This window comes from Danio rerio, chromosome 18 (genome assembly GCF_049306965.1).
Source record: "Danio rerio strain Tuebingen ecotype United States chromosome 18, GRCz12tu, whole genome shotgun sequence".
NCBI classification, from domain to species: Eukaryota; Metazoa; Chordata; class Actinopteri; order Cypriniformes; family Danionidae; genus Danio; species Danio rerio.
This window is the reverse complement of record NC_133193.1, coordinates 30,382,480-30,398,411: the sequence shown is the minus strand read 5'-3', so window position 1 is coordinate 30,398,411 and position 15,932 is coordinate 30,382,480. Positions and strand designations below refer to the sequence as shown.

Below are 15,932 nucleotides of genomic sequence, written 5' to 3'. Positions count from 1 at the left end.
CTTAACTTAAAGTGCTGTAAAAAATAATAATTGGAAAAATGTCATTTTTTAAGGTACTTTATGATATGTTGTCATATGGCAACAATGTCCAACAGTGGATCTAACTTAGACATTTCAAATTTAAAATATTCCTTATAATGAATAATTTTGTTGTTTGAAATTATTTAACTGGTGTTGCATTATTATAAGCTTTAAAACATTTATGCATTCATTTTCTTGTCGGCTTAGTCCCTTTATTAATCCAGGGTCGCCACAGCGGAATGAACTGCCAACTTATCCAGCGAGTTTTTACGCAGCGGATGCCCTTCCAGCCGCAACCCATCTTTGGGAAACATCCACACACAAAACGCCAACTGAGCCGAGGTTCGAACCAGCGACAAAATGACAAATGACTCCTTATACATACTTTCCAACAACTCATTTCCAACAGCTTTCATTTTGCAGAACATTATTGAAAACAAACATTGTGTTATCATGTATACAACATACAATAAATATAAATATTTTCTCCAGTAAATATTATAACAAATAAATAACATGTCTAGTATATCCAGATGCATCAGAATAATGTAGCTACTAGCAAAAATATTTATATATTATAATGTTTACTATACTACACCTGTCTTATCTGCATCTGAGCTAACTTACCTGGACTGTCTCTATCAAATGTCCAGTCTGCATCATTCTCATGGTCACTAAAATCCGTCTCACCCTCACTTTCATCTGCTGGAAGAGTCAGTCCTGTCCTTTCCTCCTTTCACTTACCATGAACATGGTGGTGCTCGCTAAAACACTGCTCCCTGTATTCAAGTCTATTCAAAAGTAGTATTGCCAATAAAACTAGATCATAATGCAAATGCCATTAACACATGACTAATCAACATTATATTCCTAGCTTGCATGTTGTTATTGTTACAACTTAAAAAGTTCACAACTGACCTTGCTAGCTAGCTAACCTATTGCAATAATGCACGTTTTACTATTGCACAGTGTTGTCATTTGGCAAAATTCGCAAAAAATGAATTTGATTTTTAATTTTTTTTTTATTGAGTTGTGAATGTATCATCATAACTTACTGGAGGTGATGTTTCAGATTTTTTTGTGGATGTTACATAATTTGATCCGTTGTTTTTATTAACGTTTACATTTGCATTCAGCAATTACAATAAACGCCAGTCTGTCAGAAATTGTGCTACAGAAAAACACTGCAGGTCATGTGATTTAACTTAAGCACATCATTGGCTACACTACGGTTTTTTTACTTTCCAACAACAACAACAACAACAACCAAAAAAATAAAAATAAAAAATAATGTTGGTCTTAAAAAAAAAACAGTGGCAGAGAAATGAACATAAGTATCATGTTGCCACATCCAGTGATCATTCGAAAGGGCAGTTGACTTCAATTATGGCTATTGCTATCAAAAAAAAAAAAAAAAAAACAACCATGAATCGACCAGCTCCACCAATAAAGTATTTGTTTAAGCAAGGTAACAAGATCAGTTTATGTGTTACCTGCATTCTTTTTGTGATATGAATAATTCCCCCTGTTAAGCACGTGGTTAGCTGGTGGTCAGTTCTTTGTCCTCTCAAGGCTTGGAGTGGGGTGGAGTCGCTCGTTTCAAGTTTTGAAGTGGCAAAAGAGCTAGTCGTGTTGACTACTGGTTTTGCAGCACACTAAACTGAACTAAACTTTCGATGAAAAAGAAAGAAAGAAAGGTATCGGAGATGGGAATGTCTGAGCTATGCCAGCCTGCTTCCTGGAGTCCTCTGAGGTTCACACTGGTCCAGGTTCTAGGGTGGGCAGTGGACTTATGCTACCAGCTTTATAAGATGGTTTCCCTTCAGATGGGGAACTTCAATGCTATAAGTGGATTTTAATCTACGAATGGGGATTTTGTTTCAAAAAGCCAATTGTCTGAAAGAGTTTATAACGGGCCAATGAAATGCCAAATGAGTTGGCAGCATGAGCTTGTGCACCTGAAGCGTATTGCCAATTAGCAATATAAGCACATAAGCACCGGAAAAGCAAGGAAACGCCATCCTTTTCGCTTCAGAGACTATTACAGCCTTCTGAGAGAGTCGATGAGGGTTCCTCCTGCTTTAATCCAGCGATGAATGAGAGCAGTCTGCCAGTCCAGAGTGTGTACACGATTCTGCATTTCTGGATGCGGTGGTTTCCTGTCCCCGGATGATGGACACGAGCACTGTGTTGCATGTCTGGGAGTCCAGCATGTTAATGCGGTGCTCGCGGGCAGTTTATGTCGTCATTGCGATGCCATGACTGTTGCGCAGTTAAGATTGTGGCTAGCCTTTGCAAAAGGGCGAACCACCCCAGCTGTCCCCTGCACTGCAGCGGGCACTCGGGTAGATCTGAGGGTTCCAGTGGGAGATAATCCGTCGCGGACCTCCCGCACCTCCAAGCACTCCATCCAAACTTCGAGCGGAGGAAGCGATCCGTCTAAAGAGATGGTAGCCCTTATGTACGATGACACTGGGGACCAGACATCCACTGCTGCATCGCTGGGTGGGCTTTCATTGTTCTACGGGAATCCAGGCCTGCTCGCCCCCCTCAGGCAGGTGAGCGCTGTCAAAACGGATCCTGAAACGGACATGTTAGCCATGCTTTCCCGGGCTGCTGACTAGATTGGTGCTACGTAGAGGACCAGAGGGCTAAGCCTTCGAAGCCTCTCGTCCCCTTCTTCCTGGAGGTGCACAGTAGGCTCACATATTCTTGGAGGGCACTTTTTTCTGCCCGTGCTGCGTGTCCCTCCGCCCTCACCACTCTCGATGGTGGAGCGGACAGGGGGTATGTGGCGATTCCTCAGGTCGAGCGCGCGATTGTGGTCAATCTTTGTCCGCCTGGCGCCTCTTCTTGGCAGGGTCCGCCTCGTCTCCCGTCCAAAGCCTGTAAGTTATCTGCCTCCCTCGGAGCTAGAGCTTACAAGGCTGCGGGACAGGCTGCTTCTGCCTTGAACACGATGGCCACCTACCAGCACTACCAAGCACAGGTGCTGGGCGAGCTGCACATGGGTGGGTCCAACCCCAGCTTGTAAGCTTCGCTCCGCATCCGACTTTGCTCTTCGGACCAAGTCCGCTGCGTGTGCTTTGGGGAGGACAATTTCCAGGACCGCCACCTCTGGCTAAACTTGGCTGATATGCGCGAAGTCGACAAAGTCCGATTTCTTGACTCCCCCAAATCCCAAGCTGGCCTGTTCGGCGACACCGTCTTTGAATGCACCCAGGAATTCAAGGCGGTGAGAGAGCAGTCTGATACGATGGGTAATGTCACCTTCGCCCGCTGAACCATCCATATCTGCTGCTCCTCGCCTACGAGAGCTGCCCCCCCCCCCGCCGAAGCGAGCGCGTCGAGCACCTGGAAAGCAGGCAGCCCCCTCCCCTGCCTAGAGCACCGCTAAGTCCGGTAAACGGACCACGAAGCATCCCTGGGACAGGTCATCTGGAGAAAAGGGAACTTGCTCTTTCCAGCCCGCACTTCATCGTGCAAAAAAGGAGCGGTGAGTAACGGCCAATCCTAGATCTGCACGTTTTGAACAGCTATCTGCACAAGCTGCCATTCAGAATGACCATGCAGAAGCGCATCCTCCGTTGTGTTCGTCCTCTGGATTGGTTTGCAGTAATAGACCTGAAGGACGCGTATTTCTATGTCTCCATTCTTCCTCGCCACCGTCAGTTTCTGCGGTTTGCGTTTGTAGGTTGTGCTTGGCAATACAAAGTCCTCCCCTTCGGACTCTCTCTGTCTCTGCGTGTCTTCACCAAGCTCGCGGGGGGTGCCATAGCGCCCCTTCGGCTCGTGAACATGCGCATACTCAATTATCTCGACAACTGGCTGATTTTAGCCCACTCTCGGTAGCAACTGAGCTGAGCACAGAGACAAGGTGCTCCGGCACCTCCCCCTGTTGGGGTTTCTGGTCAACCGAGAAAAGAGCCAATTCGCCCCCGTGCAGAGGATCTCTTTTCTCGGGATGGAGCTGGACTCGATCACCATGGCAGCGCGCCTCTCTGGAGAGCGCCCTCAGCTGATGCTGAACTGTCTGAAAGAGCTCAACAGCAAAATAGTGGTCCCACTGAAATTGTTTCAGAGGCTCCTGGGGCATATGGCATCCACTGCCGCTGTCACGCCGCTCAAATTTCTCCATATGAGACCACTCCAGCACTGGCTTCAAGATCGAGTCCCCAGACTCGCATGGCACGTGAGCACACACCGAGTCACTGTTACTGCGCTGTGTTACGGCGCCCTCAGCCCTTGGAACGACCCCTCGTTCCTACAGGCTGGAGTGCCTCTAGGACAGGCGTCTAGTCATGTTGTTGTTTCAACAGATGCTTCCAGCACGGGCTGGGGGGGCTGTGTGCTGCGGGCATGCAGCTGCTGGCGTGACTCTCACTCTCACCGCATGTCTCAGCTCACCCGCCATCTGCTCCTCTGGAGTCATCCACGGCTGAAATCGCTGCGCGCCATTCACATTTCAGACAAGCTCAACCGTGCAGCCAATGCGCTCTCATGGCAGCCGTTACGTCCTGGAGAATGGAGACTCCACCCCAAGTCTGTTCAGCTGATATAGGCGCGATTCGTGAAAGCCCAGATCGATCTATTTGCTTCCCCCAAGATCGCTCATTGCCAGTTGTTTTTTTTCCTGACCGAGGGCTCTCTTGGCACGGATGCACTGGCCCACAGCTGGCCTCGGGGCATGCGCAAATATGCGTTTCCCCCAGTGAGCCTGCTCGCGCAGCTACTGTGCAAGGTCAGGGAGGATGAGGAACAGGTTGCTGGTTGCGCCCCTTTGGCCCAACCGGACATGGATGTCAGAGCTCTTCCTCCTTGCCATGGCCCTCCCTGGCAGATCCCTTTGAGAGAGCACCTACTCTCTCAGGGACAGGGCATCATCTGGCACCCTAGCCCCGATCTTTGGAACCTCCACGTGTGGTCCTTAGACGCGAGGAAGACTTAGGTAACCTACTAATTGCGGTGGTTAATACCGTCACTTGGGCTAGAACCCCCTCCTCGAGCGCGCCTATGCCCTGAAGTGGAGTCTTTTCACTGAATGATGCGTCTCTCGCAGAGAAGACCCCCAAAAATTGCCAGATCAGCGTTGTGCTTTCTTTACTCCAAGAGAAGCTGGAGAGCAGGTTGTCGCCCTCCACACTCAAGGTTACGTGGCTGTCATCTCCGCTCGCATGAGGCGGTGGCTGGCAGCACTGTGGGAAGGCATAACCTCATCATCCGGTTCTAGGCGAATTAATCCACCCGCCCCCCTCTCATGCCCTCTTAGGATCTCGCCCTTGTTCTCACGAGCCTGCGTCAGATCCCTTCGATTCTCAACTCAGTATCTTTAAAATTTTTGTCCCTGAAGACAGCTCTGCTGGTCGCTTTGATATCGATTTAAAGGGTCGGGGACCTGGAGGCATTTTTCGGTCAGTGACTCGTGCCTGTAATTTGGGCTGGCTTACTCTTACGTTCCTGAGACCCCACCCAGGATATGTGCCCAAGGTTCCTACCACACCATTTAAAGACCAGGTAGTGAGCCTGCAAGCGCTGCCCCCAGAGGAGGCAGACAAAGCCCTTTTTTCCAGTTTGCACTTTGCGTATTTATCTGGACCGCACTCAGAGCTTTAGATCATCTGAGCAGCTCTTTGTCTGCTTCGTATGCTATGCCGTATTGAAACAGAGGTTAGCCCACTGGATAGTGGATGCCATCTCCCTCGCTTACCAGAGCCTGGGCGAGCCGTGTCCCCCGAGAAACAAAACAGATTGATTAGCATATGCATTCTGGGTTTAAGCTGATGCAGAAATGTTTAAGTTTCTTAAAATGTTATTATGTTGCTCATGTATTAACATTAAATGTAAACAGTTGTTTAGTACACCAAACTAGCTTTGCAAGGACATCAAACATGAACCATCAATGATCTTGTTTAGCTGTGTTAGAGTTAAATCAATGTTTGATTTAAATATTTCCAGCTGCAGCCCATCACTGGAAATCACCCATAAATTCTTATTCACAACAACGGACAATTTATCCAACCCAATTCACCTAAAGCGCATGTGTTTGGACTGTGGGGAAACCGGGGCACCCAGAGCAAACCCATGCAAACGCGAGGAGAACATGCAAACTCCACACAGATACAACAACTGACCCAGCCGAGGCTCGAACCAGCACTTTTTTGCTTTGAGTCGAGATCGCTAACCACTGTGCTACCCCGTCGCCCAACTTTGTAATCATAATATATTATAAAAATAATACAAAATAATTAGTCTTAAAATCTTGAACAAAATAAATTATATGAATTTGCTCCGGAAACTTTCTACATCTCTGTTTATCCATCTGACTTTACGGTGGGTTTCTTTTGACAGACCCCTGAAGTTTTAAAGAACATCACAACGGCGAATGCGTCAAGTGTTAAAGCCTCGTCTGTTTCGTAAGGTATGCACAGTCAGAGGAGGTGTGCAATGAGGAGCCAGGCGAAAGTATAAATCAGCTTCAAGATGTTTAATTGTTTGTTTGTTTGTTTTTTTTTCCCTTTCTTTTTAGTACTGTTCAATTGAAACAATTTTATTTTACCCAAAATTTTGTGATTTTGCATTTTCTCTTGTATGTTTTTGATATTGTAATATAGATCTTAAATTTAATCTTAATGGTCTTAAAGAGGTCTTAAAAAGTCTTAAATTTGACATTATTATGATATCTGCAGAAACCCTGTTACAAGACTTCAGTCTATAATCTGAAAAAACACATTATGGTAAGAAGACATATAACTTAATTTGTGTGATATTTAATTTATTAATAATATATTTAGGCACGGCGAGGCAGTGGCGCAGTAGGTAGTGCTGTTGCCTCACAGCAAGAAGGTCGCTGGGTCGCTGGTCCGAACCTCGGCTCAGTTGGCGTTTCTGTGTGGAGTTTGCATGTTCTCCCTGACTTCGCGTGGGTTTCCTCCGGGTGGTCCGGTTTCCTCCAAAGTCCAAAGACATGCGGTACAGGTGAATTGGGTAGGCTAAATTGTCCGTAGGGTATGAGTGTGTGTGTGAATGTGTGTGTGGATGTTTCCCAGAGATGGGTTGCGGCTGGAAGGGCATCCGCTGCGTAAAAACTTGCTGGATAAGTTGGCAGTTCATTCCGCTGTGGCGACCCCGGATTAATAAAGGGACTAAGCCGACAAGAAAATTAATGAATGTTTAGGCACTAGGCAGTGTTGTTCTGTGGTTTTGGCGATTCAGTTCGCGAATTAGGTAATAAGCAAAGTTTCTCCATAATTTGCAAGTTTTTATTTTTTTAATTTTTTTATTAAATCATCCATTGATTGTACAAGTAAGAGAGGCATAATTTGAAATTACAGTCTATTTTATTTGTGTACATTTCTGATGTCTTTATACTCACATTAGCAAAACATTGTTTTTTTTTAAATAATCATGTTGCACTATTGATAAGATAATCATCACAAATGCATGTAAATCCATCATCATTGTAATACAGACTTATATATATATATATATATATATATATATATATATATATATATATATATATATATATATATACATATATGAGCAATATTTTTGCATGCTCTCCCCATGTTGGCGTGGGTTTCTTCTATAGGTGTTCCGGTTTTGATTCATATATAATCCACACCTGACAGTTCAGTTAATGCTGTTTACAAGGTTTCAAAATTGTTCATAGTATCTTTAAATGTGTTATGTTAAATGTGTTTTACTGTGCTGACGCTGGTGCGAATAGATTTAATGCCCAATAATCCGTAAAGCTCGCGCATCGTGCGTGACATGAACGCGGTGCCTTGATCAGTGAGAATCTCCTTGGGGATTCCAACACGGGAGATGATGCGAAACAGCGCCTCCGCAACGCTCTTTGCTGAGATGTTACGGAGCACGACTGCTTCCGGGTAGCGGGTTGCATAATCCACCAGAACTAATGCAAACCGATGCCCGCGTGCGGATCGCTCTAATGGCCCGATGAGATCCATACCAATTCTCTCGAAGGGGATCTCCATAATTGGTAAAGGGCGCAACGGCGCTTTTGGGGTGGCCGGTGGATTTACCAGCTGACATTCACTGCACGCCGCGCACCATCTGCTGACGTCACCGTGAATGCCCGGCCAAAAGAATTGGGTCATAAGGCGATTTAGTGTGGCCGCTTGACCTAAATGTCCGGCCATAGGATTAGAATGAGCCGCCTGAAAAAGCATTTCCCGGCGGCTCTTTGGTACTAATAACTGGGTTGTATTTTCTTTTATCTGAGTGTCTTGGGTCACTCGATACACCCTATCATTAATAACCGCAAAATACGGATAGGAGAGGGGTCGATCAGGCTGGAGGATTTTCCCATCAATAACCTGCACTCTTTTGAGTGCATGTTTTAGTGTATCATCACGCGACTGCTCCAGGGGAAAGTCTTTACACCGGGAAATTCCCAGCCCTTCCCCTGAGTCAGCGCGTGACGTCACTGCTTGAGATTCCCCCAGCTGAGCGACACGCCCCCTATCCAGCGAGTTCTTCTTCCAAGAAGCACCCGCACATAAAACTCCCAATAATCTATTAAATCCAGGCCAATTAGTTTCCAGAATTAGCGGGTGTTTGAGGTGCGGGTTAACTGCTACCTCTACTCTATGCCTTTTCCCCCGGAATTGAATGTCTATTGCCGTTAGCGGGAAGTGAATTACATCCCCGTGCACACACCTTACCCTTACCGTGCGGCTAGTATCCAATGCCAGGTCTTGAAGCAGGCTTTGGTGGATGGAGGTCTGGTCACACCCCGAATCCACCAAAGCTTGATATGTACCCCCTTTCATACCCACAGGTATCCGGTATAGCCCGTCGCGACCGGGGGCGATGACTGGCACGGCGGGTACGCGGATCAACGCACTCACCTCCTTTGCGGAGCAACTTTTTAGTGCGCTATCCTCGCGCCCGCGGCGCCAATGCATCGGCCCAGACTCTCCTACTATACCCCCGGGGCCAGCAGGACCAACCGATTGAATCGGAGAGAGACCTGACGCTGTTTTAGAAGCAGCCAGAGGTCAAAACTCCACCCCTCCGTCCTGATAGGCGCACCCCTTCAGCGAGACCGGCTGCGGATCCGCCTTTGTGCACTGCTGTCTGGGTGCTGGTGTGGGCGGTCTCCGCACTCTGGGCCTGGGAACAGGATGGGAGAGAGAGAGAGACAGAGAAAGAGGGGGAGAAGAGAGAGAGGTTATCTCGCCGACCCTGGACCTCGCCACCAGGTGATCCTTCGCCAGCTGGATGGCCGTTTCAAGATCGTTCGGCCGGTGGCACTGGACCCACTTCGATGTTCGGGAGGGGAGGCGGCCGATGAACTGCTCCAGCACCACGGCATCCATCAGCTGGGCTGTAGTTCGGCCATCCTGCACCAGCCATCTGCGGCAGGTGTTACGGAGCTACTGAGTGAACACAAAGGGCCGGCCGTTTTCCTCCAGCTCCATGGAGCGAAAGCGCTGACGTTGCTCTTCCGGGTTGCGGCCGGCCCGCTGGATAATGGCTCGCTTTAGGTGAGCGAACACCAGGAGATTCTGAGCCGGTAGCTGCTGTGGGGCGATCTGTGCTTCTCCCTACAGCAGCGGGATGACTCGTACCGGCCACTCGGCCCGCGGCCAGCCACACGCCTCTGCTAACCTCTCAAAGAGGTCCAAAAACACTTCCGGATCGTCCTCCGGTGCCATCTTCTGTAGCGAGATGGGAGGGTGGGCGGCAGGTGTCGGAGCGGGCCGGATCTCCTGGTTCAGCAGACTCCGGATTAGCTCGAGGTCCTCCCGCTGGGCCTCTACGAGGACTTGGAGGCGTCGTTCCAGATTTTCCCTCAGCTCCACCAGCGCATGATGTTGTTGTTGGTGGAGGACCGTGAGCGCCTGGATGACTTCCGCACATGGATCGGTAGACGGAGTAACCGATGTAATATTGTTCGTTGTTGTTGAGGGAAGAAGAAGACAGGGTCGGCGAATCAGGTAAGCAAATGGCTTTATTAATTTTTAAATGCCACCACACATGTAGCAGTGTGTGTGTGTATATGTATGTTCTTTCTCTCTCCCCGGCTGCTCCTTCTCTTCTCCTTAAGAAGGGTGTCTCTCCGGCTCAATCACTAGAATAAACAGGTGTTATTTATTATTTCTGATTGGCCTGCTGATTAGCCGCCGGGCTCTGAGCATGCTCTTCCCCCTCATTGGGTGTTTGATCATGCTTACCTCTCCACAGCTTGCTAGACTGATCCTCTCATTTGCATTGTATCAATGTCTAATCCTACCCCAACCGTCACAGTAATGTAAAAACAGAACTGAATCAGGAGTCCTCTCTATTAGTAAAGCTAATTAGCCATGTGTATGGATGATAACAGCCTTCTGAGCCTACCTTCTGATGATACCCATTCAATAGAGTTACAACATTCAAACCGGGTGCATGTGAGTATCTTTGCAGGGTGATATCACCAAATACTGGCATGGCAAGAATAATACAGTTTTAGTCTTTTTCATGGATCCATGTGAACAGGGCATATTTTGACAATACGGTTTTGTTTGCAAATGTTTCAGAAACACAAATATTCTTTCCCATTGTTTTAAGGACAACATTTTAAAGTAAACATATCCTTTGGATTTTTTTTTTTTTTTTTTTAATAAATAATATAGTAAGTAAGTAAAAGTAAAATAAGTAAAATAAGTAATATTGTGCTTTTATTGTTTGTGTTTCCAGGTTTCCTTCACTTTTATTTTCTTTTATAAATACAGTTTGCAGTTGAATCCACGCCTCTGCTGCTCACTTTCGACCCCACCACACTTTTGCAAATGGTTCATATTGCCAATATATATATATATATATATATATATATATATATATATATATATATATATATATATATATATATATATACATACATATATATATATATATATATATATATATATATATATATACACATACATATATATATATATATATATATATATATATATATATATATATATATATATATATATATATATATATATATATTCGAGTCCTAACTAGGCCAGTTAGTATTTCTGTAAGGAGTTCTCACCTCCCCGTGTTCACATGGGTTTCCTCCTGGTGCTCCGGTTTCCCCCACAGTACAAAGACATTAGCCCCTTTGACACATACAGACCTTTCCAGAAAACTGCCGGCAATTTTCCGGAAAGGTCTGTATGTGTGAACAGTCCCTTTTTGAAAATACCGGTAAATTCGTTCTGGCTATTTTCCGGAAAGAGAAGTTGTAACATTACCGGTAATTTGCTGGAATGCTGCGCTGTGTGAACGCAGAAGGAACATTGCCGGAATGGCACGTACGAGTCCTAGAACGTGCTGACGTAAGGTGTGTACTCCGGCCAATCAGAACATTCCTACGCTGATCACGCATTCATAAACAGCTGACTCATTCACAAATAGTAGAGCTACAAACAGCTGATGCGCGGTTTACAAAAATAAAAGAAATGGCATCAAACTGGAACGACAATGAAATTAAAGTCCTTCTCTCTATCCGAGCAGACGAAGAAATTAGTCGTCATATAAAAGGAACCGTTAGTGATGCGGTAACCTATGATAAAATAACAAACCGTCTGCATGAACAAGGCATCCACAGAACCAAGAGTCAGGTGATTAGCAAATTAAAAACACTAATGTTACGGCTAAAATTTCTCAAAGTAAACGATCACCATAAACAAAGTGGAAGTGGCAGAATTTCCTGGGCCTATTTTGATCTTTGCCAGTCTATCTGGTGGTCTAGTCATTCTACAAACCCCGTGGCATTGTCCAGTAGTTTAAATTCAGTTGATCCTGAAACTAACGCCCCCGAGGACTCGTGTGAAGGAAGTACTTCGACTCAAATGACAGAATCTGAGGTACCACCTTCTGATGCTGAGCAGATGGACTGTGTTACAGGTGGGTAAAATTATGTAAACGTTTACCTAATAAATGTGTGACATAACGTAAAACGTGTATGGAAATATTATTGTTTCTTTTTTTCCACATACAATGCTACTTTAATTTACAGTAAATGCTGTTGTGTTTTTGAACTGTGCTATAGTAAAGTATTTTTATTAACCTATGCTATGGTAACAATTTTATGAATATAAACAAATTACCCAATACTGTAGTTTTCTACAACTATATATATATAAATGTGTGTGTGTGTGTGTGTGTGTGTGTGTGTGTGTGTGTGTGTGTGTGTGTGTGATACTATTCACTATATGTCAGTATATAAGTGTTGTAAATAATATAATTTATACAGCACATTGCACATTTATTTACTAGTGTTTTAAAAAAAAAACTAGCATTTAATATAAATCACTTAAGTATATTTACATGTGGTATGTAAATTAAAATATACTTTATAGTAAGATATTTGTATGTTGGTAGTAGATAAGAGGAACTAACAAAGAACTATTTTAGTAGCATCAATTTCAAATCCAACTTTTTACATTTTCAAAGCTGCACATGTAGACTTTGGTTAAATGCATTATGAACTAACAACAAGCTATATTGCATTTGTCAGTCAACATTAAAGGGATAGTTTACCCAAAACTGAAAAATATCATCATTTACTCATGCTTAACTTGTTATAAACCAGTTTGTGTTTTTTATTTGTATTAAATATATTATTAAATATTTATCTATTCAGCACAAAATAGGATATTTGGAGATTGTTGAAAAACTGTAACCATTGCCTTCCATGGTATTTGTTTACCTATATAGAAGTCAGTAGTTACAGGTTTTCAGCTTTCTTCAAAAAAGGTTTTTGTAACAAGTTAGAAGTGGGTAAATAATAAAAGTTTTTTTTTTGGGTAAACCATGCCTAGTTACTTAAAATATTGATTGTGTTGGGTTTTTTATCCTCCTTTTTTAGGTTTCACTCAGTCACCAAGAAAGAAGGCAAAAAAAAACAAAGATCACATTGTTGACTCCATAACTACAGTGTTACACACTATGGAAACATCATTCAGAGAGCAAGAAGCACTCCGTGTTCAGGAGCAACGAGAGTATGATGAAATGTTGCGCAAAGAGGCAAAGGAAGAGCAGAAGGAAGAAAGGGCGAGCATGATGGCAATGTGGAAGGAGATGATGGAGTTCCAAGGGAACCTCCTAAAGGACATTATGATGCGTCCACCCCTAGCAACTTCTCTCCCCTTAAATCCACTGTACCAACATCCTCACAGCTTCAATTTTCCAAGCCCTAGTACTAGCTGCATGGTACCATATCACCCTCCAGGACAAGATGAAGATGCCTCTCACCATCCTCAGTTCAAACCTTCATTCTTGGAAGATTTGCAAGACTAAATTAAAATAAAACAGTTCACTTCCATTTTAAATTATTTTTTTAATGAGAATTAGTTAATTATATGTGTTATTATTGCTTCTGTTTCCACAAACCAATATGTATTTTGTGCAGTACAGTAAGTATTTGTTCTATCCACAAAAGTATAAATGTTCATATTGAGTTGATACCATCTAAATATTATTTATGATGAACAAAATATGTAACTATAACATTCATAAAATGTTAAGATTTTTATTGCTTCATGGCCAGCTAAAATAAACAGTTTAAATCCATTTGCAGAAGGTTTTGTTATCAAGTTCAAAATAACTGGAATACACAAAGCGTGGACATGCACACAAAATACCAGGCTAGCCGTTTAAGAAAATGCCAAATGCAAAGAAATAGTATCTGTCATCATTTATTCACCCTAATGTTGTTCGAAACTTGCTTGCAGTTTTTCCTCCTGGTAAACACAAAAAAAGGTATTTTGAAGATCTTTGGTAATCGGAACAAAGGCAACTTCAACCTCCATTTTATATATATTTTTTTCATTCTATAAAATTCAGAGATTCCTTGCAACTGTTTGATTACCAACATTCTTCAAAATACCCTTCTTTGTGTTCAGCAGGAGGAAGTAAAAGTAGGTTTAAAACAGCAGGAGGGTGAGTAATATTTTTTGGATTAACTTTAACTCAGCAGTGATACTAATGCTCTGCTAACTGCTTGTGCATCATCAGTAATTTTGTTGTGCTCTCTGTCAGTAATATCAGAAGAAACATCAAACTGGAGGTCAGTGTTCCATTCAGGCAGGTATTTTTCTTTCCTGAGCTCACAAATGTTATGCAAGATGCAGCAAGCCACAACAATATCAGACATAATATTTATGTCAACATCGTTGTGTTTAAGTAAGCACCTCCAGCGTCCTTTAAGTCGGCCAAAGGAATTTTCAACAACCATTCGAGCTGAACTCAGACAGAAGTTGAAGTGAGACTGGTCAGGTGTTAGAATTTGGTGATTCGCTTGTAGTATTCTCTTTATAAAGACGCGGCTCTAGTTGCTGTGGATTGTCCTGTCTCTACAGATTTGGTAAGTGAGCGGCTAGTGCTCTTTGTTTATTCAGTTTGTTCGTATCGAACTAAGTTAACTATTGCACCGTAACATGTTAGGACCACAACCAAACTTTAACCTCGTGTAGGGTTTTTAACCGCATTTTTTGACTGGAATAACACACACGTCTTTCTGACGCTACCTGCCGTCTGCATCTAAGTTTCCGGAAAATGCTGAGGTTTTTTTTCTCTCATTTGCCGTGCGGTATCAAACATTGCATGAAAAATACCTGCTTAGAGCAGATCCTCGAATCAAATATCTCGTTTGTCGCGAGGGGCATGAATGAATTCCCTGACTGAAAGATCCAAACTGCAGTTTAAGTCCACCATTTGATAACTTGGCAAATAATTTGACTACAGATGTCCATGTAGGTTAAACACCATCACTTTCTCCTGTGTGTGAGTATTTTGACTGAAACTCGCGCATGCCCAAATAGACACTCCCACACCATCCCACTTTAGTTCCTCCGACACTCCCCCCTAAACAGAGCTGGACACGCCCACTTTTCTGACTTTTTCCAAAGTAGAGGTGTGAAAACACCCTGCTGAAACGAGGGGGTTTCATGGCCCTTTAACAAATGTCCATGTGCGAACAGTTAATTATCAAAGTTAGATAACAATAGCACTGTAAGCATATAGCTTATGTAGTACATTACTGGAACAGGTTTCTGCAAAATCAGCATGTCATCTAGAAGGCTTGTGATAAGAAAACAAGAAATATTTTCTGTGAAGAAAATGTAAACTAAAAACTGTATTGCTATTTATTAGGCAAATAACAAAATAAAATAATATTTTATCAAATCATGTTTTTATACCACAAATTTGTATAAATTTCACTTTCTTTCAGAGGTTAAGACATTAATCAAACATAAATTAAATCATTAAAATATTTCTTCTACCACAAGTAAAAGCATGTAATTGGGTATAAATACAATATAAACCGCATTGCATTTTAATTAAACAATAAATTAAATACTATATTTTAGCATTAGAAACTCTGCTGTGACTTATATGGATTACCCATTAAAGAAACATAAACAATAGTTTTGGCCATCACGAATACTTGGGCAGCTGTGGCACAAATCAGTATGTGTTAAGAACTATATACTTTCTCACATATTTACATTTACTTACCAAAAGTTGTGATCCACAACGGCCTGCAACACTATAGAGTGCCAACCTTTACGGTTGCAGTAGGCAGCCTGGTCCACGTGAGGTTTAAGGATGGGTATGTGGCACCCATCGATGGCACCTGCGCACATCTTGTAGCCTAGGGCAAAAAAGCCATCAATGGTTTTTTGGAGACGCTCTCCTTTGTGCAGGCATATAAAGCACTTGCAAAGGGTCTTCAGGGCATTTGTTACCTGTGATGGTGAAGTTAAACTGATTAGCTACATTTGTGTTACATTGATTCATTTTTTACAACGCTCTTTGCTATTTTACAAAGTAAATGAATAGCAAATAATTTTTAGGTGAACAACTTTAAAACTATAAGCTACTCTTGTGAAAATGAATGAGTT

At 43.3% G+C, this 15,932-nt stretch overlaps 1 protein-coding gene across 1 annotated transcript; it reads left to right on the top strand.

Annotated features, from left to right (window-relative positions):
• The first annotated feature begins 11,408 nt into the window (after positions 1-11,408).
• si:ch211-174j14.2 lies at positions 11,409-13,355 on the top strand. Its single transcript, NM_001423398.1, has 2 exons — positions 11,409-11,931; positions 12,896-13,355. The coding sequence occupies exons 1-2, from the start codon at positions 11,484-11,486 to the stop codon at positions 13,324-13,326; spliced, it is 879 nt and encodes a 292-aa protein (NP_001410327.1). The 5' UTR covers positions 11,409-11,483; the 3' UTR covers positions 13,327-13,355.
• The last annotated feature ends 2,577 nt before the right edge of the window (positions 13,356-15,932 follow it).